Source organism: Loxodonta africana, chromosome 3 (assembly GCF_030014295.1).
Source record: "Loxodonta africana isolate mLoxAfr1 chromosome 3, mLoxAfr1.hap2, whole genome shotgun sequence".
NCBI classification, from domain to species: Eukaryota; Metazoa; Chordata; class Mammalia; order Proboscidea; family Elephantidae; genus Loxodonta; species Loxodonta africana.
Window position 1 is genome coordinate 24,539,231 of NC_087344.1, and position 25,835 is coordinate 24,565,065.

Below are 25,835 nucleotides of genomic sequence, written 5' to 3' on the forward strand. Positions count from 1 at the left end.
CAAATCTTGGTGTCCTCCCCTCCTCCTCTCTTTTTCTCACTCCCATGTCAGATGTGCTTCAGGAGGCCCCAACGGAGCAAGTTTAAAAAAAGGAGGGAAATGGTGAGCATAATTAACGTTGCCAAATTGTACACATAAAAACATGTGGAAATGGCAAATGTTTTGTTACATAAATTTTTCCAAAATTTAAAAAAAAGGATGGGAGGACAAGGTGACAAAACGTTGCACTGAATTTAGTGGCTTTTCCAAGGAGGTGACCTCACAATTGCAATGGAGGAGACTGTAAAGATCCAGGTCTGGGGTTACAGCCATTATTGAGATAAATTCTCCTAAGATGAAAAACAGGCAACCTGACATGACACTAAACAGACCAGAGGCTCAGAGGGGACAGCTAAAGTGGTGGCACCACTGAGAATTCAGACAGACCATGGAGCTCACCCCAAGGCTAGTCAAATTAACAGAGGTCTAGCCTTTGAGGGGAGGATGATGATAAAGCCAGAAACAAGAATGACTGAAGCCCTGATCAAAAGGGGGAAAAAGTAGAACAGAACTTCAAATCTTCGTGGACTCCAGACATTCTTGAGCCATGGAGGCTGCCTGAACCCCTGAAACTGCTTTCCCGAGATAATCTTTAATCCTTAAACTAAAACTATCCCCTGAAGTCTTCTTGAAATCTAATTGTTTAGCTCAACTAGCAAAGAATGTCTGCCTTGGGCATTATGCTCTTTTAAGAGCTATATGTGATCAAATTGACAACGGCAACTTGAAAGATTAGACAGGAAATTAAGGGGACACTGAGTTTATGTCAGTGAGGGAGGAACAACTCAAAAAAGGATGAAAATGGTTGCACAACTTGAAGACTGTAATCATATCGTTGAACTGCACATATATAAACCATTGAATTGGGGTGTGTTCTGCTGTGTATAGTCTCAACAACAACAAAAAGAATGACAGAAGCCATGGGTGCTGTGTGTGCCCACTTGTATAAAAAGGGAGGGTGAAAATGAACCCATATGAAACTACAAAGAGATTCCTCTATACACACACACACAAACACACACACACAGCTCCTCATTGGCAAAAAATCTGAAGGACAATGCAAGTGCCAGAGAGAATGGATAGACAGCAACTGGATCGGGCATCCACTGGTGTGGGAAACCCCTTCGGAAAAGCATCTGTGACATCTAGCAAAAGTAAAGATACTCCAATCCAGCAATTCGACGGAGGCACAGAGGCTCAGGGGGAACCTACAGACACAAGCAACAAGACACGTGGCCAAAAACGCTCTAGGCAGCCCCAAACTGGAACCACACACATGTTCATCAGCAGGAATGGGGAGACACATGGGTGGTGGAATACTACACAACCATGAAAAAGGAGGAACCTGGCTACAGGCAATGGCACTGACGAGCCTTCCTGACATTATGCTAAGTGAAAGAAGTCAGCCCAGTGGACGGCATCCCCCACGAGTCCGTTTCTATGAAGTTGTAAAACAGGCAAACCTGCTGCATGGCAAATAAGGAGCTGACTTGAAGGGAGAAACCACAAGGCCAGTGAGGAAGAGATGACCGTGACCAACAGCATGGTGGATCTCTCTGGAAGCAGGCGCAGGTGACAATCAGGAGGGGGCTGCTGAAGTGGGGGAGGGGAGCTGGGAAGGTGGAGCCAGCCCCTATCTTGACCAAGGTGGCCTTTTTACTGGCATTTGCTTTATAATTGCTCTTTAAACTTTGCACTTTTCTGTATGAATGCCAACTGTCACAATAAAGGTAAAAAATAATAATACATGAGTGTGCTTATGCTTGCAGATACATTTGGGGACGGGGTAGGGCGACAGAATGGAAGGGAGATGTTTCCCTGAAATCTGGCAGTATCTTTAGAATAGTAAAACTTGTTGATGTACATTCCTCCAGCAAATCCTTAGCAAAAAACACAGGCCGTACAAAATCAGAAAGCTGAGGCGCAGAATGAAGACCCCCCCGGAAGAAGGTGCATAAACGCACTTCAGGATATGTGAAAGCAGGAAAGGCAGTTTCCAGAATTGTTCCAAGCTCCGGGGCTACAAGCTCATGGGGTCGAGCCCCAGCTCCACAACTTCCCTACTGGCAAACCTTGTGGGTGAACCTAACCACTGTGAACCTTGGTTTCAACAGTTGTACCCATGTCAAGAGGCAATGGGGACAATTAAACAACTAACATCCCAGAAACATGAAAAACACATCTTAAGTGCTGGGTGATCATCATTGTATATCATATATTAAATAGTACAAGTGACAAGATGAACAAATTATATTGCATATGTTGTTAGGTGCTATCCAGTCGGTTCTGACTCATAGGGACCCTGTGTATAACAGAACGAAACACTGCCTCGTCCTGTACCATCCTCACAATCATATGCTGCATATACCAAAACAAAAAACCAAACCCAGTGTTGTGGAGTCGATTCTGACTATAGCAACCCTATAGGACAGAGTAGAACTGCCCCATAGGGTTTCCGAGGAGCGCCTGGTGGATTTGAACTGCCGACCCTTCGGTTAGCAGCCGTAGCACTTAACCACTACACCACCAGGGTTTTCACTGCATAGAGCAACACTCATAAATGTTATCTATGTTCATAAGTTTGTATCTTTAAGATACACCCAAAACCTTTTTCTAAAGAATATGTTCATTAAGAATCTGCTTATTAGGAAACCAGGAGACTGGCTAATATTCAAGCTAATATGGTACATGTGGAATTAACGATCAGATAAATAAATAAATGAATACAGGCCCAGGTCTTGGCATGTACACACTAGGTCCCTACTAGGCTACTCCGGAAACCTTGTCTGAGGGTGGCTATAAGCCTTGAGCCACTCGCTCAGTGGTTCACTGGGGCCCCAGGATCTTTCTCTACTCCTCTTGCCCTGGGCTCTTCAGCATCTGTTCCCCAGGGTGGAAATCAGGACCCCTCTTTCTCACTTGGGTGGACCCAAGGACACAGGGACTGAGAAGCAAAGGACAGATGGTAATAATGTTCTGAGGCCAAAGGCCCTAGAAAGACAATTCAGAGACACAGAGGTAATTATAAGACATAAAAATAGCATGACCACTGTGTAATGAACACTCACTATGCCCCAGACACAAGGTTGGGTCCTTCCTCCTCTGCTCAGAACCCTCCACAGCTCCCACCTCACTGGGGTAAAAGTCAAAGTCCTCCCTGAAACCCACAAGGCCCTGCACCATCTGCCCCCACCCTCCCCTTCATTAACTCTGCTCCAGCCACAACAACCTCCTTGAATATCTGTGAACCCACCAGGCCAGTTCCTGCCTCAGGGCCTTTGCACCTGCTCTTCCCTGTGCTTGGAAGCTCTTCCTCCACATATGAACATGGCTCCACTCCTCACCTCCTTCAAGTTATTGCTCAAATGACACCTTCTCAGCCAGACCTTCCTGACCACCCCCCCCCATCTAAATGAGCCCCCATCCTCTCTATTCTCTTTCCCTGCCCTGTACCTCCACATATGTGAAGGTACTTATCACTAACATGATCTACTTTATTGTGTTTCTCCTTGTCTGCACCCCCCACTGTCTGCCTCCAAGGGTGGGATCTTTTCTTGTGTCCCCATTAAGCCAGGGCCCCATCCACAAGGTGGCTCTTTCACCTGGGGGTGGTTAGGGCAGGTCACCAGTGGAGAGGACACTCAGCCAATTCTGCACCCGTCATGGATGCAGAGACCCAAATCTCCGGTGAGGCCCCTCAGCCGAGAGTCCGACATCCCCCTCCCAGCCTCAGTCTCTCACAATCCCCAGTGGCCGCGGAAATGGATCTCCCCGCGCCTGGCGCCTGCCCCCTCCCCCGTCTGCCCACCAGCTGGTTCTGTCCCCAGCCCCCACTTTCTCCATTCAATCACCCATCCATCCTAGCTTGTCCAGCCCGTGCTGGGGGAGAGCCCAAGGCAGGGCAGGGTGGGGGGTCCACAGCTGTTCCCGTGCCGCCCCAGACAGCTGGCTACGGAGCCCTGGGGGGCGGCGGAAGGGCTCGGAAAACCTCCCGAGGGATTTTAAAAGCCGCCAGAGCACCACCTCTGTCCCAAATCCCGACGCCAGGAGCATCCCCGCCCCAAGCCAGCAGAAGATGGGACGGAGGGCACCTCCTCCTCGGGCTCGGGGACCGAGAAGAGGCACAGAGGAGTCCGGCACCCGCTTTCCCCGCGCCACCTCCTCCAGGAAGCCCCCGGGGCACGCCCCCACGCGTACTCTGCCGCCATCGCTCTCGCTGCCCCGGCGCAGTCCCCAGCCCGGACCCTGCCGCTCTCGCCGCCTTCTCCCTCCCCAGCCCCGGCCAAGGCGAAGGACTGGATGGGGGGCGCCCTGGCTGGCGGGGAGAGGGGGCCTCCCGGGACCGGGCTCGGACACGTGGGGTCGGCCGAGGAGGGGGCCCGGCGGTCGTGCTACCTGTTGATCTTGTGCGCGAAGGCGCGGCGCTCGGCGGCCGCCATGGCGCCCCGCGTCCCGCCGCCGGCCCCGCCGCTCCGCCCGCTCACGGTCCCCGCCGTGGCCGCCGCCGCCCGGTTCAGGGCAGCCCGGCTGGGCGGGGCCGGGGGCGGGGCCCTTCCGGGTGCGCCTGGCCGCTCCGTGCTGCCCCTGCCGGCCGAGGGCCTAGGTCCCCGGGCCGCCTCTGAGTCTGCGGGGCTGGGTGGGGAAACTGAGGCTCGGAGAAGGGCTGTACCGGGGTGGAGGTAGGGATGGCGCCCTGGACGCCCAGGTAGGGACGCTCTTTCTGCCACCTGACGCCAGGCTTGAAAACAACAACGTTCCCACAATTCATAATGACCATCACTAAAGTTTATTGAGCACAGCCCCAGCGTTTCACAGGTGCGGAAAGAAATATTGTTTCCTCCATTTTACAGATGGTTTTTTAACCTGAGGCACCGGAGAGTTCGAGTACCTGCCCAGGCCTGAAGGACTCATGGGGGCGGGGGGGCCCACTGGATATGAACGGAGGAGTCTGGCTGGGCATCAGGAGCCAGGATATGTGATCAGGATTTGGCTGGGGGACCCAAGACAGCCGGTTCGGGAGGCTGGATCAGCTGGGCCGCCACCACTGGAAGGAGGATGTGGGGAAGCCTTGGTTAATTTTTTCACAAATTTTTCTACAACGGCCCCTCTCAGCATTTTTAGAGAATCCTCCAGCTTCCTCTCATCTGCTGTGCCAATCCCTTTCCCAACATAGGCAGGTCCAGAAAGTGTCTTAGGGAGAATTTGAGGCTAGAGGAGAGACTGGCATCCTGAATCCACAGGAGGGAAGCTTGGATTTTGTGGGAACCCTAGAGACCCCCCGCGTAGGCCCAATACAGCGTTGAGGGTAGTAAGGGCCCAGCAGGTGACACCCAGCCTAGCAGGTGACCTGTGCACACCTGTCAGTAGCCCATGTGCCCATGCCTGAAGTGGCCTATCCACTTTGGCCTGGGAGACACCAGGTGTAACCCCGCCCATTACTTCCTGCTGAACCCGACCTGGTGTCACCCTCACCCCAGATTGCAGCCTCCCAGGCTAATGTCTCTACCTTACCTGTCAGGCTGAGAGTCTTTGGGAGCCAGGCCAGGCAGGAAACATGGAGATGAGCAAAGATCTTTGGATTTCTCATGTCCCTTCTGTCTAGATCTAGTCCAGCCCCCAGCATCTCCTGTCTGGACCAGAGCAGCCATCTCCTTCCTGCTGTTCCCGTCTCCCACTCTCATTCCGCACAGTCTCCTCCCTCATTAGTGGCCAGAGGAAACTAGTGAGCATCTTGCACGTCTCTCCTCTGCTCAGAACCCTCCATGGCTGCAACCTACTCAGGGTAAAAGCCCAAGTCCACTCCGTATGACCTGTCCTGTCACCTCCCTGCCCTTATCTTTTCCCACTACTCCCTTCCTTGGTTCACTCCAGCTGCCTGGCCGCCTGATTGTTCATCTAAACAGTAAGGCAGAGCTCTACCTCAGGACCTTTGCATGTCCCTTTCCTGTGTGTAAGGACCCCTGGTGGTGCAGTGGCTAAGTGCTCGGCTGCTAACCAAAATATTGGTGGTTCAAACCCACCAGCCACTCCTCCAGAGAAAGATGTGGCAGTCTGCTTCCATAAAGATTACAGCCTTGGAAACCCTATGGGGCAGTTCTCTCCTGTCCTATAGGGTCGCTGTGAGTCGGAATTGACTTAAGAGCAATAGGTTTGGTTTGGTGTTTGTTTCCATGTGTGAGTGCTGTCATTGTCCCCCTTTTAAAGATGAGGAGACTGAGGTCCAGAGAGCTGAAGTGACTTGTCCCACTCACTGAGTGGATCAGTGTCAGAGCCGAGATTTGAACCCAGGGAACCAGACCACAAAGCAGTTGTCTCTAAAGACCAGCTGGGTCCCTATCTGAGCCTGGCTGTGTGAACTGGGATAATTCTCTCAACCTCTCTGAGCCTTGTTCTCTCATCTCCTCCCTGAGAGTTCTTGGTCAGTGACGGCATGAGGCACAGACAGTGGGAGACAGGTGGGGCCCTGGAGCCCTGAGCTCTGGGTCCTTGCAGGTGCCAATGCTCCATGGGAGCCGATGGGTCCCAATGACTCCGAGTTCTGCCTCAGTGAAAATGCAGCTTGAAAGCTCCCGAGTAAAGCCCCTGCCCTGGCTGCCTGGAGCCCAGCGTCTGCCCCGGCACCTGCCAGACCCGATTGGCGAGGCTGTTCCTCTCGAGGGCGTGGCGAGGCCTGACTCAGTCAGGCGGGGCTGGGGGGGAGGGGATACTGGCAGCTGCTCAAACAGAGGCCCAACTCAGTGGGGACTTTGGCCTCCCCTGGCTGTTGTGGCAGAACAGAGTGGGGAAGCAAGGGCGGGAGGTAGGGGGGACCAGGGAGAAGGGACTACATGGATCCAGGTGGGAGATGGTGGCTGATGGGGCGAGGAGATAGCGGGCAGTGGGTGGGTTCTGGGCAGGCTGACTTGCTGCGTGAGACGGGATGGAGTTGAAGAACATCTCACATCATCCACTGCCCAGTGCTGTTCTCTCCACCAAACACTGTTCCGTCCACTCCCTGCCCACCTGACCCCTTCTTCATCCCTTAGGTCTCACCTTTGACACCCCCCATCACACCCCAGTCACACCATGCCTGAATTGGGGATTATGTCTCTGTGAGGTCCGAAGTACCTGGATCATAGTTAAAAATACCAGTTGCTGTTGAGTTGACTCTGTGTTGAGGCAACACCATTTGTGTCAGAATAGAACTGTGCACCATCGGGTTTTCAAAGGAGTGACTTTTCAAAAGTAGATGACCAGGCCCTTCTTCTGGGGCACCTCTGGGCGGACTCGAACCTCCAACCTTTCAGTTAGCAGCTGAGCACATTAACCATTGGCACCATCCAGTTGGCTCTCTGTAAATATCTATTTCTGGGTTTTCTCTTTGGTTTTCTTGATTCACAGCTCAATGCTTGGCGAAGGACCTCACTATTTGAATCACTGTAGCATTATAATGTGCTTCTCTATTTTTCTGTTGGGCCTCCTGCCTCCAGACCTTTGTGCTGGCCATACCCTCTGCCTGGAACATTGTTTCCTGTACTCTTTACCTGAACTAACTTCTACTCAGGTGCACTGGTGGTGCAGTGGTTAAGTGCTCAGCTGCTAACTGAGGTCAGTGATTCAAACCCACCATCTGCTTTGTGGGAGAAAGATGTGGCAGTCTGCTTCTGTAAAGATTATAGCCTAGCTGGGCTTCCTGAACCATTACCAGATGAAAAACTCAGATGGACCATACCCCTACACCCTGAAGCTGTGTTTCTCCACTGTTCAGCACGCCTCCTAATTAGGTGCCCAGGAAGAGTCCCATCTGAGCAGAAAAACATTTTTCCTCTATGCCGTTTTTGTTTGTTTTTGCAGAAGTTCTTATATTTCTTTTTTTCATGCTAGGTTAAACCAAAAAACAAAATAAAACCCATTGCTATTGAGTCAATTCCGACTCATAGCGACCCTGTACATCAGAGTGGGACTGCCCCATAGGATTTTCAAAGAGTGGCTGGTGGCCTCGAACTGCTGACCTTTTGGTTAGCAACTGTAGCTCTTAACCACTGCACCACCAATGCTAGGTTAGTAGAGGCTTGACTGTAATGGAGATGTTGGAATTTTGAGGGGGGAGGGGAGCTGATAGCTCCCAAGCTTAACCTTCACTTTTTAAAAATTATTGTACATGTAATTTTTCCCCCTTGTGCATAATTTGTGCTCCCCGTGTACTCTTGGCACATTTCAATAAAATTATTTGGAAAAAAAAAGATTACATCCTTGGAAGCCCTATAGGGCAGTTCTACTCTGTCCCGTAGGGTCACTATGAGTCAGAATCGACTCCAGAGCAGTGGGTAATATGGGTAACTTCTATTCATTCTTCAGGTCTCACAACTCTTGGAAGTCTTCCTTGACCACCTCCCTCCCCTGTCCAAGGTGTGTCATAGGCTCCTCTGGGCTACCCTCCCCCAGCCCCTGGGTCCCCTACACAGCCCTGATCACCGTCAGTTGGAACTGCCTGTCTGTCTTCCCACTAGAATGTCAGCTCCATCAGGGGAGGGATTTCTGTTCCTCGTTGTTACATCCTCAGCACCCAGCACAGGGCTGTGCATACAGTCGGTGCTCAGTAAGTGAATGACTGAGGCAGAATGGTACAGGGGCCCAGTGGTCAGAGGATCTTCATGCCTCGCTGTTTCCAGTTCCCTGGTGTCTACCATTTCCACCATCAGTGCTTAAAGCAGTGGGAGAAATCAGCCCCTCGGAAACCAAAAAGAAACCCAAACCCATTGCTTTCTAGTCAATTCTGACTCATAGTGACCTGTCATGGATTGAATTATGTCTCCCCAAAATAGGTACCAACTTGGCTAGGCTGTGATTCCCAGTATTGTGTGATTGTCCACCATTTTGTCATCTGATGTGGTTTTCCAATATGTAGTAAATCCTGCCTCTATGATGTTAATAAGGCAGGACTCAATTTACAAGATTAGATTGTGTTTTAAACCAATCTCTTGAGATATGAAAGATAGAAGCAAGCAGAGAGATGGGGAACCTCACACCACCAAGAAAGCAGTGCCAGAAGCAGAGTACATCCTTTGGACCTGGGGTTCCTGTGCTGAGAAGCTCCTAGACAAGGGCAAGATTGATGATAAGGACCTTCCCCCAGAGCTGACAGAGAGAGAAAGCCCTCTCCTGGAACTGGTGCCCTGGATTCAGGGTTCTAGCCTCCTACACTGTGAGAGAATAATTTCTGTTTGTTAAAGCTATCTACTTGTGGTATTTCTCTTATAGAAGCACTAGATGACTAAGACATGACCCTGTAAGACAGAGTAGAACTGCCCAGAGGGCTTCCAAAGATGTAATCTGTATGGACCCCCACGTGCCTGTCAGTTTGTCATACTGTGGGGACTTGCATGTTGCTGTGATGCTGGAAAGTACGCCACCAATATTCAAATAGCAGCAGGGTCACTCATGCTGGACAGGTTTCATCTGAGCTTCCAGACTAAGAAAAACTAGGAAGAAAGACCCGGCTGTCTACTTCTGAAAAGAATTAGACAGTGAAAACCTCATGAATAGTAGCAGAACAGTGTCTGACACAGTGCTGGAAGATGAGCCCCTCAGGTTGGAATGAACTCAAAAGATGCCTGGATAAGAGCTGCCCCTCAAAGTAGAGTCAACCTTAATGACATGGATGGAGGCAAGCTTTTGGGATCTTCATTTGCTGATGTGGCACCACTCAAAATGAGAACAAACAGCTGCAAATATCCATTAATAATTGGAACGTGGAATATACGAAGTGTGAATCTAGGAAAACAGGAAATCATCAAAAATGGAATGGAACACATAAACATAGACATCTTAGGCATTAATTAGCTGAAATGGACTGGTATTGGCTGTTTTGAATCAGACAGTCACATGGTCTACTATGCCGGGAATGACAAATTGAAGAGGAATGGCATTGCATTCAACATCAAAAAGAACATTTTCAAAATCTATCCTGAAATACAACACTGTCAGTGATAGGATAATATCCATATGCCTACAAGGAAGACCACTTAATACGACTATTATTCAAATTTACACACCAACCACTAAGGCCAAAGATGAAGAAATTAAAGATTTTTACAAACTTCTGCAGTCTGAAATCGATCAAATATGCAATCAGGGTACATTAATAATTACTGGTGATTGGAATGTGAAAGTTGGAGACAAAGAAGAAGGACTGGTAGTTAGAAAATATGGCCTTGGTGACAGAAACGATGCTGGAGATAGAATGATAGAATTTTGCAAGACCAACAACTTCTTCATTGCAAATACCTTTTTTCACCAACATAAATGGTGACGATACATGTGGACCTCACCAGATAGAATACACAGGACTCAGACTGACTACATCTGTGGAAAAAGATGATGGAAAACTCAATATTGTCAGTCAGAACAAGGCCAGGGACAGACTGTGAAACAGACCACCAATTGCTCATATGCAAGTTTGAGTTGAAACTGAAGAAAATTAGAATAAGTCCACAAAAGCCAAAGTACGACCTTGAGCACATCCCACCTGAATTTAGAGACCATCACAAGAATAGATTTCACGCATTGAACACTAATCACCGAAAACCCGACAAGTTGTGGAATGACATCAAGGGCATCACACATGAAGAAAGCAAGGGGTCATTAAAAAGACAGGAAAGAAAGAAAAGACCAAAATGGATGTCAGAAGAGACACTGAAACTTGCTCTTGAATGTTGCGTAGCTAAAGCAAAAGGAGGAAATGATGAAGTAAAAGAGCTGAACAGAAGATTTCAAAGGGCGGCTCGAGAAGACAAAGTAAAGTATTATAATGATATGTGCAAAGACCTAGAGATAGAAAACCAAAAGGGTAGAACACGCTCAGCATTTCTCAAGCCGAAAGAACTGAAGAAAAAATTCAAGCTTTGAGTTGCAATGTTGAAGGATTCTACGGGGAAAATATTAAACGATGCAGGAAGCATCAAAAGAAGGTGGAAGGAATACACAGAGTCACTATATGAAAAATAATTTGTCGATGTTCAACCATTTCAGGAGGTAGCATATGATCAGGAACCGATGGTACTGAAGGAAGAAGTCCAGGCTGCTCTGAAGGCATTGGCAAGAAAAAAGGCTCCAGAAATTGGTGGAATACCAACTGAGATGTTTCAACAAACGCATGCAACACTAGAAGTGCTCACTTGCCTATGCTAAGAGATCTGGAAGACACCTACCTAACCAGCTGATTGGAAGAGATCCATACTTATGCCTATTCTCAAGAAAGGCGATCCAACTGAATGCATAAATTATTGAACAATGTCATTAACAGCACCCACAATTAAATTTTGCTGAAAATCATTCAATAGCACCTGCAGCAGTATATTGACTGGGAAGTGCCAGAAATTCAAGCTGGATTCAGAAGGGGATGTGGAACCAGGGATATCATTGCTGATATCAGATAGATCCTGGCTGATAGCAGAGGATACCAGAAAGATGTTTACCTGTGTTTTATTGATTATGCAAAGGCATTCGACTATGTGGATCATAAGACTTGATGGATAACATTGTGAAGGTGGGAATTCCAGAACAGTTAATTGTGCTCCTGAGGAACCTGTACATAGATCAAGAGGCAGTCATTCGAACAGAACAAGGGATTACTGCATGGCTTAAAGTCAGGAAAGGTATGTGTCAGGGTTTTATCTTTCACTATACCTACTCAATCTGTATGCTGAGCAAATAATCCGAGAAACTGGACTATATGAAGAAGAATAGGGCATCAGGATTGGAGGAAAACTCATTAACAACCTGCGTTATGCAGATGACACAACCTTGCTTGCTGAAAGCTAAGAGGACTTGAAGCACTTACTGATGAAGATCAAAGACCACAGCCTTCAGTATGGATTATACCTCAACATAAAAATCCTCCCAACTGGACCAATAAACAACAACACGATAAATGAAGAAGATTGAAGTTGTAAACGATTTCATTTTACTTGGATCCACAATCAATACCCATGGAAGCAGCAGTCAAGAAATCAAAAGACACACTGCACTGGGCAAATCTGCTGCAAAAGACCTCTTAAAAGTGTTGAAAAGCAAAGATGTCACCTTGAAGACTAAGGTATGCGTGACCAAAGCCATGGTGCGTTCTATTGCCTTATATGCATGTGAAAGCTGGACGATGAATAAGGAAGATCAAAGAAAAATTGGCGCCTTTGAATTGCGGTGTTGGCAACGGATATTGAATATACCATGGATTGCCAAAAGAACGAACAAGTCTGTCTTGGAAGAAGTATAACCAGAATGTTCCTTAGAAGCAAGGATGGTGGACCACGTCTTATGTACTTTGGACATGTTGTCAGGAGGGAATCAGTCCCTGGAGAAGGACATTATGCTTGGTAACGTAGAGGGACAGCGAAAAAGAGGAAGACTCTCAACAAGATGGATTGACACAGTGGCTGCAACAATAGGCTCAAGCATAACAACGATAGTGAAGATGGCGTAGGACTAGGCAGTGTTTTGCTCTGTTGTACATAGGGTCGCTATGAGTTGGAAATGACTCCACAGCACCTAACAACAAGGATAACAATCTTTATGAACACAGACTGCCACATCTTTCTCCCAAGGAGCAGTTGGTGGGTTCAAACAGTCAATCTTCTGGTTAGCAGATGAGTGCTTACCCACTGTGCCACCAGGGCTCCAAACTAATGGAAGGTGGATCAATTCCTTTCTAGAGAAGGAGGCTCCCTTGGTCTCCCAAACTGAGGTCTGCTGTGTAGGAGGAGGTGGAATGTGGGTGCCCACCACCCCTTGCTGCCTATGGTGGGAATGGTGGGACCAGCCAGCCCAGGACACTTGCCCTGTCCCCAGCTTTCCCATCCACGTCCACAGGCAGAGGACCCTCCTACGGACAAGGGGAGGCAAGTGAAGGAGAAAGCAGGTAAAGCTGGGTCTGGGGAATGGGATTCCGGGGGCATCCATTCACCAAGGCTCTACTGAGCACCTACCATGTGCAGGCTGTGTCAACACCCCATTCTACAGATTCAGGAAACCAAGGCTCACAGAGGATCAGCCACTGGCTTCAAATCACACAACCTTTCAGTTGGAGAGCTCCCACCAGTGAACCCGTTATCTTCAGGGAAACCTCTGTCCTCATTCTTCACATACATTTTGACAACTTGGTGAATCACTTGGTGAAAGAATGAATGGGCGCCTTGCAGTTTGTGGTGAACTTGAAGTAGGAACAGTCATGGGCAGGAGATAGGACTTGGAGTCCAGAGTCCCAGCTTGGCTACAACCAGGCTGGGTAACCTGGAGGTCTCTCTTGGTCTGTTTCCTCATTGTGGGAAACGGGGGCAGTAACCTCAGCGCTGACCTTACAGGGCCACAATGGGGGCCAGCAAGGTGTTGTCAAGACAGCACAGAGCCTGAAGAGATGTTACTTTGTGGGATTTTGCTTTTTTTCTGCCACACCCAAAGCCAGGGAAGGAAGCTTGGGGCATCTGGGAGTTTAAGTCACGAAGACAAAGGCTGGGCCAAGAGGCCGGCGGGGCAGGCCACAGGCTTCCTGTTTTTCTTTGAACAGATGGTCCAGCCGCCGCTTGTCTGTCTGACTACTTGTCCATCATCCCTGGAACTCATATCTTATCCCTCTGCAGAGGCACCTCTGTTGGGTTTGCTCATCTCCCAGCATTCTCCCCACATCTCAATGGCCAGGGTTTTTCACTAGGGCCCCCAGACACGCAAAAAACAAAACAAAACAAAAACCAAACCCGTTGCTGTCAAGTCGATTCCGACTCATAGCAACCCTATAGGGCAGAGTAGACCTGCCCCATAGGCTTTCCAAGGCTATAATGTTTACGGAAGCAGACTTCCCACCTTTCTCCCATGGAACAGCTGGAACCGCAGACATTTTGGTTCACAGCCGAGTGTTTAACCACTGCACCACCAGGGCTCCTTTCACACATCCAAAAAAACAAACCTGTTCCTGTTGAGTTGATTTCAGCTCATAGCAACCCTATAGGACAGAGTAGAACTGCCCCATACGGTTTCCAAGGAGTGCCTGGTGGATTAGAACCACCGATCTTTACGGTTAGCAGCCCAGTTCTTAACCACTGCACCATTAAGGCTCCACCAGATACCCAAGGGGTCCGAAAATCGAATTCAAAGGCTCCAGGAATGTGGGCAGCAAACAGCAGTGCCAGAAACGCCCGACTGTGCCCTCAACAGGAACCAAGACTTCCTCATGTCATATCACAGTGGTGGTAAGACAGGGCTAGAGCTGCAGAGCCATTTTTTCTTAGCCTCAAGACAGCCCCTCATCCAGCCCATTTCCTAGAGTTCTTTCTTTTCCTCCTCAGAAACTTCTTAAAGAGAAACGGTCACTGACTAGCAAGAATCAGCTGAAACAGGTTCTGCCCTCTATCCTGGCTTTCTAGATGACCTTTACCTCATTAACTGCTCAGGCATGATAAATTCTCTGCCCCTGGGTGGAAAGCTGACATGCTAATGAACGAAAGTGGGTAAGTTCCTCCTGCGTGGGGAATCAAACCTGGGCCTTAGAAAATGCTTACTCATTCTAAAAGGCTCTGTGCCTGTGCATGCGTGCCATTTTGTATTCTGCAACCGATCCTGCCTATATAAACCAGCCTCTATAAGCTGCCTACAAGGCCGTCTTGGATGGCACACAGCCCCTACTGTCTCCTTGCTTGGCCAACCAATAAAGTTGCCTTTTGTTCTCCCTAACTCCGTCTCTGTCTTTTTGACCCTGGTAGAGTCATGCCGAGTAGAACCCGGAGTTCCCGGCAACATTTTCTGGTGAGCCAGCCAGGTGTCATTGCTCAGTGTTAGAGGTGAATCAGATGGAAGACTCAACCGAAAGTCCAGCACGCACCAGGAGGTTCTCCAGGGGACTAACGGCGGGTCCTCAAGGCCAATACCTCCTCGACCCAACAGTGACTCCTCCAGGGAAGATGAAACATCATCAGTGATTCCCTGGAAAAGAGGACATTTGCTTTTCAGTGAGTAACAACTTTAAAATTGCCTTAAGTATAGACCGCTGTCATTATAATACTTTACTTTGTCTTCTTGGACTCCCTTTGAAATCTTCTGTTCAGTTCTTTTACTTCACCAATTCTTCCTTTTGCTTTAGCTGCTCGACGCTCAAGAGCAAGTTTCAGAGTCTCCTCTGGCATCCATCTTGGTCTTTTCTTTCTTTCCTGTCTTTTCAGTGACCTCTTGCTTTCTTCATGTATGATATCCGTGATGTCATTCCACAACTCATCTGGTCTTCCATCACTAGTGTTGCTGAGGAAATAATACGAGAAGCTGGACTATATGAAGAAGAACGGGGCATCAGGATTGGAGGAAGACTCATTTACAACCTGCATTCTGCAGATGACACAACCTTGCTTGCTGAAAGTGAAGAGGCCTTGAAGCACTTACTAATGAAGATCAAAGACCACAGCCTTCAGTATGGATTGCACCTCAACATGAAGAAAACAAAAATCCTCACAACTGGACCAATGAGCAACATCATGATAAATGGAGAAAAGACTGAAGTTGTCAAGGATTTCATTTTACTTGGATCTACAATCAACACCCATGGAAGCAGCAGTCAAGAAATCAAAAGACACATTGCATTGGGTGAATCTGCTGCAAAGGACCTCTTCAAAGTGTTGAAGAGCAAAGATGTCACCTTGAAGACTAAAGTGCACCTGACCCAAGCCATGGGATTTTCAATCACATCATATGCATGTGAAAGCTAGACAATGAATAAGGAAGACCGAAGAATTGACGCCTTCGAATTGTGGTGTTGGCGAAGAATATTGAATATACCACGGACTGCCAAAAGAACAAACAAATCTGTCTTAGAAGAAGTACAGCCAGAATGCTTCTTAGAGGCAAGGATGGCGAGACTGCATCTTACATACTTTGGACATGTTGTCAGGAGGGACCAGTCCCTGGAGAAGGACATCATGCTTGGCAGAGTACAGGGTCAGTGGAAAAGAGGAAGACCCTCAGCGAGGTGGATTGACACAGTGGCTGCAACAATGAGCTCAAGCATAACAATGATTGTAAGGAGGGCTCAGGACCGGGCAGTGTTTCGTTCTGTTGTGCATAGGGTTGCTATGAGTCGGAACCGACTCAACAGCACCTAGCAACAACAACAACATAGATTGCTATAATGATGTGCATAGGTCTATTCTGTTTTCTGTTAACTAACTTGTAAAAGTTGCATCGAGGTGACTTCACAGAGGCCAGCTGGTAGTCCAAAACTCTGTAATAGCCACCTAGGACTCCTAAGGTAGTTGTTCTCTGTTCTGATATTTTGTTTAGGCATGGTATCATAGATTGGATTGTGTCTCCCAAAAATATATGTCAACTTGGTTAGGTGGTGAGTCCCAGTATTGTGTGATTGTTCTCCATTTTGTGATTGATATAATCTTCCTATGTGCTGTACACCCAATTTCTGTCTGTGGTTAATGAGGCAAGATTAGATTATGTTAAAGATGATTAAGGTGGGATGAAACACTCTTACTCATGTCACATTCCTGATCCAATGTAAAGGGAGTTTCCCTGGGGTGTGGCCTACAGCACCTTTTATTTTATAAGAGATAAAAGGAAAGAGAAGTGAGCAGAGTTGGGGATGACATACTACAAAGAAAGCAGCACTGGGAGCAGACAAGACTGAAGTCTAGTGATTAATCCCAGCTGGATAAAAACCAGTGTGCCTATTGTAAAGAAATGGGACACTGGAGAAATGAGTGCTCCAATAGATCCCAAAATAAGTGCCCGTTGAACCTAAAGGAGCCTCTGGGAGCAGCCCAGCTCCCAGCCATGGCATACTCTGAGGATGAATCAGACTGAAAACAACTGGAGGCAAGCCCCCCACCTGAGCCTCTGGTTACAATGAACATGGAGAGAAAGCCTACCAAGTTTCTAGTGGACACTGGGCCATTTACTTGTTCTTAACCCCAAAACAAGCCCCTCCTCCAGGGAAAACCCAGCCATCATGGGAGTGTCAGGGAAAGAAGTCTCCAGGCCTTTTCTCAACCACTCGCCTCCTCCCTTCCAGGAAAAACACTTGCTCACTCCTTCCTGTGTATGCGAGATTGCCTGGTCCCGCTATTAGGAAGAGACCTATTATGTAAACTGCAGGCTGAGATCTTGTTTCAGAATGGAGAAATGCATGTGAACGTGCTGATGAGCCCACCTCATGCTGCGTCAGTGGATACCTGGGCCAATGGCCCCACAGGGCACTCTGCCCTTCTTTAATAGAGGACTCATTGCTGAGGCCTTGCCAGTCAGCTTTCAACACCCAATTTTACCTGTGAAGAAGAAAGATGGAAGATACAGGTTTGTGCAAGACCTCCGGGCTATCAACCAGGAACCTGTGACTGTTCACCCTGTCGTTCTCAACCCTTATACCCTGCTATCAATGCTGTTGCCAGTTTTTAAGTGGTTCACAGTGTTAGACCTGAAAGATGCTCTCTTCATTATTCCCCCTGAGCATAAAAGCCAAGAGATTTTTGCCTTTAAGTGGGAGGACCCCAATACCAGCAAAAACACAATTTTGTTGGGCTGTGCTTGGTTCAAAAATTCACCAACCCTTTTTTGATTCAGCTCTAATCAAAGAGCTTCGAGGACTGAGTCTTAAAAATGGCATGCTATCGCGCCTTTGGCTCCCCGGCTAACATTGCCCCCACGAAATCCATCTCCACACTGCAGTGAAAAAGACAGGTACGTAGCAGAACAATGGATGCCACAGAAAAGAAAAGGGTTGGTCATGCAGGAAGCTACCAGTTCCCTCACTACCGGCATGACGCTCTGTGCGACTGGGTAAAGAGACATTTGATTGGACAGGGAATTTACAAGGCCATTGAGGCAGTGATACAACAGTGTGTCACCTGTGCCAAGAATAATCCCCAAAACAGCATCACTGCACCTCCCAGGACCCAGCAAAAGGGGACGCAACCTGGAGAAGACTAGCGGGTAGATTTCACCGAGATGCCCAGAGCACCTGGGAATTACAAGTATTTACTCGTATTTGTAGGTAGTTTCACCAACTGGATAGAAGCTTTTCCATGCCAAACCAAGAAGGTCACTGAGGTAGTCAAAAAAAACTCCTAGAAGAAATCATTCCAGGATTTGGGTTGCCCGGATCCGTTAGAAGCAACAATGGGCCTCATTTTATCGCAAAAAATTACTCAGGATGTGGCAACCACCTTGGTCATCAATTAGAATCTGCATTCAGCATGGAGACCTCAATCTGGTGGAAAGGTCGAAAGAGCTAATCAACAACTCAAGAGACACACAGCGAAATTTTGCAGGAAACTAAGTTAGTTTGCGCTAGGGTCATCCCCATGGCTCTGCTTCGGTCCCAGGCTGCCCCAGGCCCAAATTAAAAATCAGTCCCTTTCAGCTGACGTACGGCCATCTTTTGCTAAAGAACTCTGAGACAGAGCCCTTGGGAGCTGATGACTCCCTATGTGAAAAAGGCACCCAGTTCTTAAAAGAATACTTGCAGTCTCTGTCGGGTGTGTTGTGCTCTCTCCACAGATAGGCTCATCTTCGAGACACTGGACCAACACCTGAGGTCCCTCTGCATTCCATCCATCCATCCAACTGGGTACCAATCAAAACCTGGAAGCCTGACATCCTACAGGGAAAGTGGACCGGACCCTTTGAAGTTCTCCTTGCTATCTCTACTGTGGTCGAGGTCAGTGAATTGAGCTCCTGGATTCATCATACCAGAATCAAAAAGAGTCTGCCACTGGATGTCAAGAGACAAACATCCCCAAACCAGGAAAATTAGACTTGTATCTCTGTAGAGGACCTTAAGTTAATGTTCCATCAGTATCCCTAGTATATAAGTGTCACCAATGTCTTAGGGGTAAGTTTTGCTCTTGCCCTCCTCACAATATTTGTTCTGAGTTTCACTTGTGTCATTCCCCTGTGTGAGGCCACTTCTGCCAGCTGGTGTTAAGTAGTGACACCTGCCCCAGACCAGACCCTACATGCCCCCTCTTCAGTACAAATGGAACTGTGAGTCATTACAAGACCTGAAGTACCTGTTTAAGAGGCTGAGTTTTCAGCCCACAGAGTATGGGTTTATTCTTCAATGTTTGCATTCTGTCAAATGTGATTTTTTTTTTCCTTCCTGTTCTTATTTCACCCGTTTTAAGATAGTAGGCATCTTAAGTTAGACCTTGCTTCATGCAACTGTGAAGCTGTGGTAATTCACCTTCATTCTTTTCCCAACTCTGCCCATCACATGGTTTTGACAGGAAAATGCTTTTGTCAAATTAGCCCTATCAGGAGCAGGTGTGCTTTGTGCCGCTTCAGGCTACTTATTTCTGTGTGGAGATACAAGGCATCCAGAAGTCCTAACCCCAAACTCTCTGCCTGGGCAATTCAGTGTTTGGATGGCCAAAAAAGCTTTTGGCCTTATTTTCCTCTTTTCTTACAGTAGGACCAACTGTACCCTTTCTTGTCTGCATGTTTGGACCCTGCCTCCTAAACCTCCTAGCCAAATTCCTTATTAATAGATTTAAAAAAACCAAACCTGTTGTCACTGAGTCAATTCCGACTCATAACGACCTTATAGGACAGAGTAGAATTGCCCCATAGAATTTCCAAGGAGTGCCTGGTGGATTCCAACTGCTGACCTTTTGGTTAGCAGTCATAACACATAACCACTACACCATCAGGGTATCCTCTATTAGATAAAGCTCTTACTGCTGTATCCAGCTCAATATGGTCCTGACACAAGAGCCAGGCTATCAAGGCACATCACCACCCTCACCCTATGGTCATAGGCTAGAAGCTATCCAAAAGCTCTGAGAAGGAGAACCCTAAACTTCTAGAGCTGCCCCACCCCCACTCACTGCCCCTCCTCAGCAGGAAGCAGTTTGAAGAGCCATCGCCCTGGCTCCCCTTTCCTGCAGCTCCTTGTCTTGCCACTAACTAATAACTGTCAGTGTGAAAAGAAAAGGAGGTAATAAGACAGGGCTGGAGCCTTAGAGCCATTTTCTCTTAACTTCAAGACAGCCCCTCACCCAGCCCATTTCCTGGAATTCTTTCTCTTCCTCCTCAGAACCTCTTTAAAGAGAAACAGTTACCGACTAGCAAGAATCAGCTGAAACAAGTCCTGCCCTCCATCCTGGCATTCCAGATGACCTTTAGCTCATTAACTGCTCATGGATGGTAAATTCTCTGCCCCTGGGGGGAGAGCTGACATGCTAATGAACAAAAAGAACTAAGTTCTTCCTGCAAGGTGAATCGAACCTGAGTGTTAGAAAATGCTTACTCATTCTAAAACGCTCTGTGCCTGTGCGCGTGCCATTTTGTATCCTGAAAAGGATTCTGCCTATATAAACCAGCTTCAACAAGCTGCTTGCGAGACGGTCTTGGATGCACACAGCCTTGTTTGTCTCCTTGTTTGGCCGACCAATAAAGTTGCCTATCGTTCTCCCCAACTTGTTCTCTGTCTTTTTGGCCCTGATAGAGTCATGTCGAGCAGAACCTGGAGTTGCCGGCAACAGCGGTATTAAAAACATAATCATGTATTAATTAAACAAAAAACACAATATTTGATTGCTCTTTGAAGAGCTTGGCTGCTAACCAAAAGGTTGGTAGTTCGAATCCACCTTGGAAACCCTATGGGACGGACAGTTCTACTCTGTCCTATGAGTAGGTGGCTATGAGTCAGAATCGACCGGACTGCAGAGGGTTTTGTTGTTTGTTTTTTCGGTACGCTTTCATAAACAATGTGCAAATTGGAGAAACCGTTCCTCTTGCAAGCGGAAGCTGAAGAAGCCCCTTCTAGAGAAGTCAGAGACTTAAATAACTTTTGCTTAAAGAAACAGATTTTCTACTGAGTTAACATTAAAAAAGTAACCAGTGAAGATTGACCCTCCACTCACCTGCAGTCCCGAAAACCAAACCAAACCAAACCAAACCCATTGCCTGCGAGTTGATTCCAGACTCATAGAAACCCTATACGACAGAGTAGAACCATCCCACAGTTTCCAAGGAACGCCTGGTGGATTTGAACTGCCAGCCTTTTGGTTAGCAGCTGTAGCACTTAATCACTATGCTGCCACAGTTTCCTTGCAGTCCTGAGACTTCCAGAAATTCAAATTAAAGAAGCCAGAGTGTTTCTCATTTAATCACAGGTTAATGGTTGTTTTGTGGTCTGTACTTTCGTAACAGCCATTTTGGGTGAGAAAAAAAATCACTGGGAGATTAATTTTGGGCCAGGAATTTTTACATTATGGATAAGAAAAGCCATTTTGAAAAAAAGTAAAGTATCTGTTATTAAACAGAGAACCCCTGAGGGAGCAGGAGAGCAGTGGGATGCAGACCTCAAATTCTCGTGAAAAGACCAGACTTAATGGTCTGAGACTAGAAGGACCCCGGAGGTCATGGTCCCCAGACCTTCTGTCAGCCCAAGACAGGAACCATTCCCAAAGCCAGCCTTCAGACAGGGATTGGACTGGACTACAGGATAGACAATGATACTGGTGAGAACTGAGCTTCTTGGATGAAGCTGTGTGGGCAGCTCCTGCGTGGAGGGGAGATGAGAGGGCAGAGGGGGACAGAAGCTGGCTGAATGGACAAGGAAATAGAGGGTGGAGAGAAGGGGCATGCTGTCTCATTACAGGGAGAGCAACTAGGAGTATATAAAAAAAAAAAATTTTTTTTGTATGAGACTGACTTGATTTGTAGACTTTCACTTAAAACACAATAAAAATTTAAAAAAAGGAAAAAATGTATTGTTAATATAAATTCGATTTCACAGTGGCAAAGGCCATGACACACCCTTTAGTAAGCTCATTCTTGATTCTAAATGACTGAGTAGCACCCCAGGGCTGACTCCCACAACGCATCTTTCTCTGCCTGAGGTTCACTGTGCCACCACTTCTACCATGGAAGCATGAGTGTGGGCTGACTGTGGGGGCCAGGCTGACTTTACAAGAACTTTCTCACTGACTGGCCAGGGCTCCAGAGAGCCAGGGGAGGGTGCTGCATCTACCCCGTGTGGTCCTCCCTCTCTCTCTTAAAAATCTCCACTCCCTGGCTGGCCCCTTACTAGCACCTTCATGCCTAATCATCCTGATTCATAACTCTGAGAGGGGGCATACCAAGGCTCAGTCACCAATGAGAAAATGAAGGCTCAGTAAGACTCAGAGGCGGAGGTATGGTTTGAAGCCCTTGCACCAAAACCCTACCTTCCTTGGCACAAGCTTGTGGTGTTTGCTCCTCAGCACAAGCTTTCGGAGCAGGCGGCAAAGGCTTCAACAAGACTTTGCTTTTTAGATGGAGCAAGTTTTCTTAGCCTAGCTTCTTTAGAGAATAACCACACAGAAGACGCAGCACAGCCCAGTGGCATTAGACGTGTGGATGCTGGGGTTCAAACACTTTAGTTACACACCTGTTAAAACCTAAACCAGTTGCCACCGAAACGACGCCAACTCACAGCAACCCATGTGTGTCAGAGTAGACCTGTGCTCCACAGGGTTTCCAAAGCTGTGACCTTTCAGAAGTAGATCTCCAGGCCTTTCTCTCAAGGCACCTCTGGGTGGACTCGAACCTCTAACTTTTTGGTTAGCAGCTGAGCGCACTGACTGTTTGCACTATCCAGGGATTCCTCACACTTATTCGAGTGGCTAGAACAAAAATACCAAGTGCTGATGAGGATGCGGAGAAACTGGGCCTCTCAAATGCTAATGATCGGAATACAAAATGGTGCAACCACTCTGGAAAACAGTTTGGTGATTTCTTAAAAGACTAAACAATCTACTACCATACCACCGAGCGGTCCCATTCCTGGGTACTTACCTAAGAAAAATGAAAATTTATGTTAAAATAAAAACCCATACAAGAATATTGGTAGCAGCTTTATTCGTAATCACCGGCAGTTGAAGACAACCCAATTGTCCTCAGTGGGTGAATACAAAACCAATATTGTACTTCCATACAGTAAAATAGTCTCCAGCAACAAAAAGGAACAAACCATTGATACAGGCAACGACTAGGATAAATCTCAACTGCATTATTTTGAGTGAAAGAGGCCAGACTCAAAAGGCCACATGCTGTATGATTCCATTCATGCAATGAAACCTGTGGGAGCTGGAACTCAGTGGGACTGCCTTGTCTTTCCGGGTCTCACAAGTTTTCCACCTTTGACAGGGTGCAGCCTCATCACTTTTCTATCATGCTCTATTAGTGGAAAATATTTGAGGTTTTCTCTCAGACAGCTTTCTGCCTTACACAGGTTCCGGCTTTTACAGATTTTATTGTATAACCCACTGCTGTCAAGTGAATTCTGGCTCATTTCGACCCTGTAGGACAGAGTAGAACTGCCCCATAGGGTTTCCAAACTGGTAAATCTTTAAGGAAGCAGACTGCCACATCTTTCTCCCATGGAGCAGCTGGTAGGTTTGAACTGCCCACCTCTCAGTTAGCGGTCGAGCGCTTTAACCACTGCGCCACATGGTTCCTTTTTTTTTTTTTTTTTTACCTTATAGCCTTCTCAGAAAGCCCAAACCACAGTGCCTGAGAGCAGATCAGAGTTGCCTGGGGCTGGAAGAGGGGCTGACTACGAAGCGGAAGTAGGAGAGAGTTTTGGGGGCCCTGGAACCTTGGAACTTGGTTCCAAGTTACAAATGTACAAGATACAAGGTACAGATGACTGTGGTGGTGGTTTCGCAAATATGTGCACGCATTAAATTTCATAGAGCTGTACACCGCCCCTCAAAGTAAACTGTAATGTATTTTACATAGGAGAAAAGATTGATGTTGTCAAGGATTTCATTTTACTTGGATCCACAATCAACAGCCACTGAAGCAGCAGTCAAGAAATCAAAAGACATATTGCATTGGTTAAATCTGCTGCAAAAGACCTCTTTAAAGTGTCGAAGAGCAAAGATGTCACCTTGAAGACTAAGGTGCACCTGACCCAAGCCATGATATTTTCAATTGCATCATATGCATGTGAAAGCTGAACTATGAATAAGAAAGATCGAAGAAGAGCTGGCGCCTTTGAACTGTGTTGGCAAAGAACACTGACTATACCATAGACTGCCAAAAGAACAAACAAATCTGTCTTGGAAGAAGTATAACCAGAATGCTCCTTAGAAGCAAGGATGGGGAGACTGTGTCTTACATACTTTGGACTTGTTGTCAGGAGGGATAAGTTTCTGGAGAAGAACATCACGCTTGGCAGAGTACAGGGTCAGCAGGAAACAGGAAGACCCTCAATGAGGTGGCTTGACACAGTGGCTGCAACAATGAGCTCAAGCATAACAACGATTGTAAGGATGGCTCAGGACCAGGGAGTGTTTCGTTCTGTTGTGCGTAGGGTTGCTATGAGTCAGAGCCGACTCAACGGCACCTAACAACAACAACACGTCCCCAGTTTACGAATGAGTTTTGTTCCTAGGTCTGTCTTTAATTTACCTTTGTACATAAATCGGAACAATTAGCCAAATATTTGCCTTAGTATATAGTGTACATTTCTATGCATAAAAACATTAAAGAAACACTTCCAGATACACTAAAACATCTTTAACATAATAATACAGTAATAATAATGATGTACCCGCTTGTTATTATGAATCATTGTATGTAATTTGTAATATAATATGCTTTAAGAGAATTGGTTCCTAACTATGGATTGTATGTAAGTTGGACTGCCTAGTCCCTGGGGCAGCCTGTATGGAGAGACATTTGTGGGGCAATTGGGTCCATTGAGTAAGGCCATCAGTTCACATTCTCTGGTGGGTTCAGAGGAATGTGGTTATCCTCATTCTTAGACGATTCCTGCTGAGGCCTTTAGGGATGACACTTCCTGAAGTCTTTAGCTCACTAGGCAAAGTTTTATTAAAATACACACATCCGCACATGGAATAACATGCACTATAAGCAGAAATGAAGTCCAGATGCATGCCACAACATGGGCGAACCTTGAAAACATCATGCGAAGCAAAATAATTCAGTCATAAAAGGATAAGTACTCTATGATCCCACTGATATGAAATAGACAAATATGTAGAAACCAAAGATTATTAGTGGTGTTGAAGAGAAAAATTAGTAACAGACATCTTGCTTTGATTTTAAGGTTTTTGTTACCCACAAAACCAAATCGTAACCATAAAGAAATTCCTGAACAAAAATTAATCCTGCCAGTGGTGTTATTCACTCAAAAAGCTATCTAAAATTGCCAATCTTTTATGTTAGAAGCCAGGTTCACTTAATTTAAATTTCAAAAGGTATCATAGTTGCAGGTGGATGAAGGGCCAAAAACCTCTTCCTTGCAACCAGATATCAGTGGATCTCAGTAAAAGGGGAGGGCAGGGTTCAATCAATCATGTTAAGATTATCCAATGGTTGATCTTCTGTCCTTCTCCTTCTTCTCTTTATAAACCTCACTGTAACCAGCCTATTTGGAGCCATTTGCTTTTTTTGGAATTAAAAAAAAATGGTCTTCCTATATGCATAGAGAATAACTGCTCAGAATAAACCTCAGGTTTCAATTTCTTTGTTGTTGTTAGGTGCTGTCGAGTCAGTTCTGACTCATAGCAACCCTACATACAACAGACTGCAACACCACCGGGTCCTGCACGATCCTCACAATCGTTACTATGTTTGAGCTCATTGTTGCAGCCATTGTGTCAAGCCATCTCTTGGAAGGTCTTCCTCTTTTTCAATGACCCTGTACCTTACCAAGCATGATGTCCTTCTCCAGGGACTGGACCCTCCTGATAATATGTCCAAAGTACGTGAGATGAAGTCTCACCATCCTCGCTTCCAAAAGCACTCTGATTATACTTCTT

General features: G+C 46.9%; 1 protein-coding gene and 1 pseudogene across 1 annotated transcript in view; one reads left to right on the forward strand and one right to left on the reverse strand.

Moving 5' to 3' along the window:
- Positions 1–4,493, reverse strand: part of DOCK6 (dedicator of cytokinesis 6) — a 49,208-nt gene extending 44,715 nt beyond the window's left edge. Inside the window, exon 1 of the mRNA XM_064280681.1 lies at positions 4,435–4,493. Coding sequence (XP_064136751.1) covers positions 4,435–4,478 — 44 coding nt within the window. The 5' untranslated portion in view covers positions 4,479–4,493. The remainder of the gene's footprint in view (positions 1–4,434) is intronic.
- The window catches only part of LOC100668263 (large ribosomal subunit protein uL1-like), a 46,761-nt pseudogene continuing 25,402 nt past the window's right edge, over positions 4,477–25,835 (forward strand).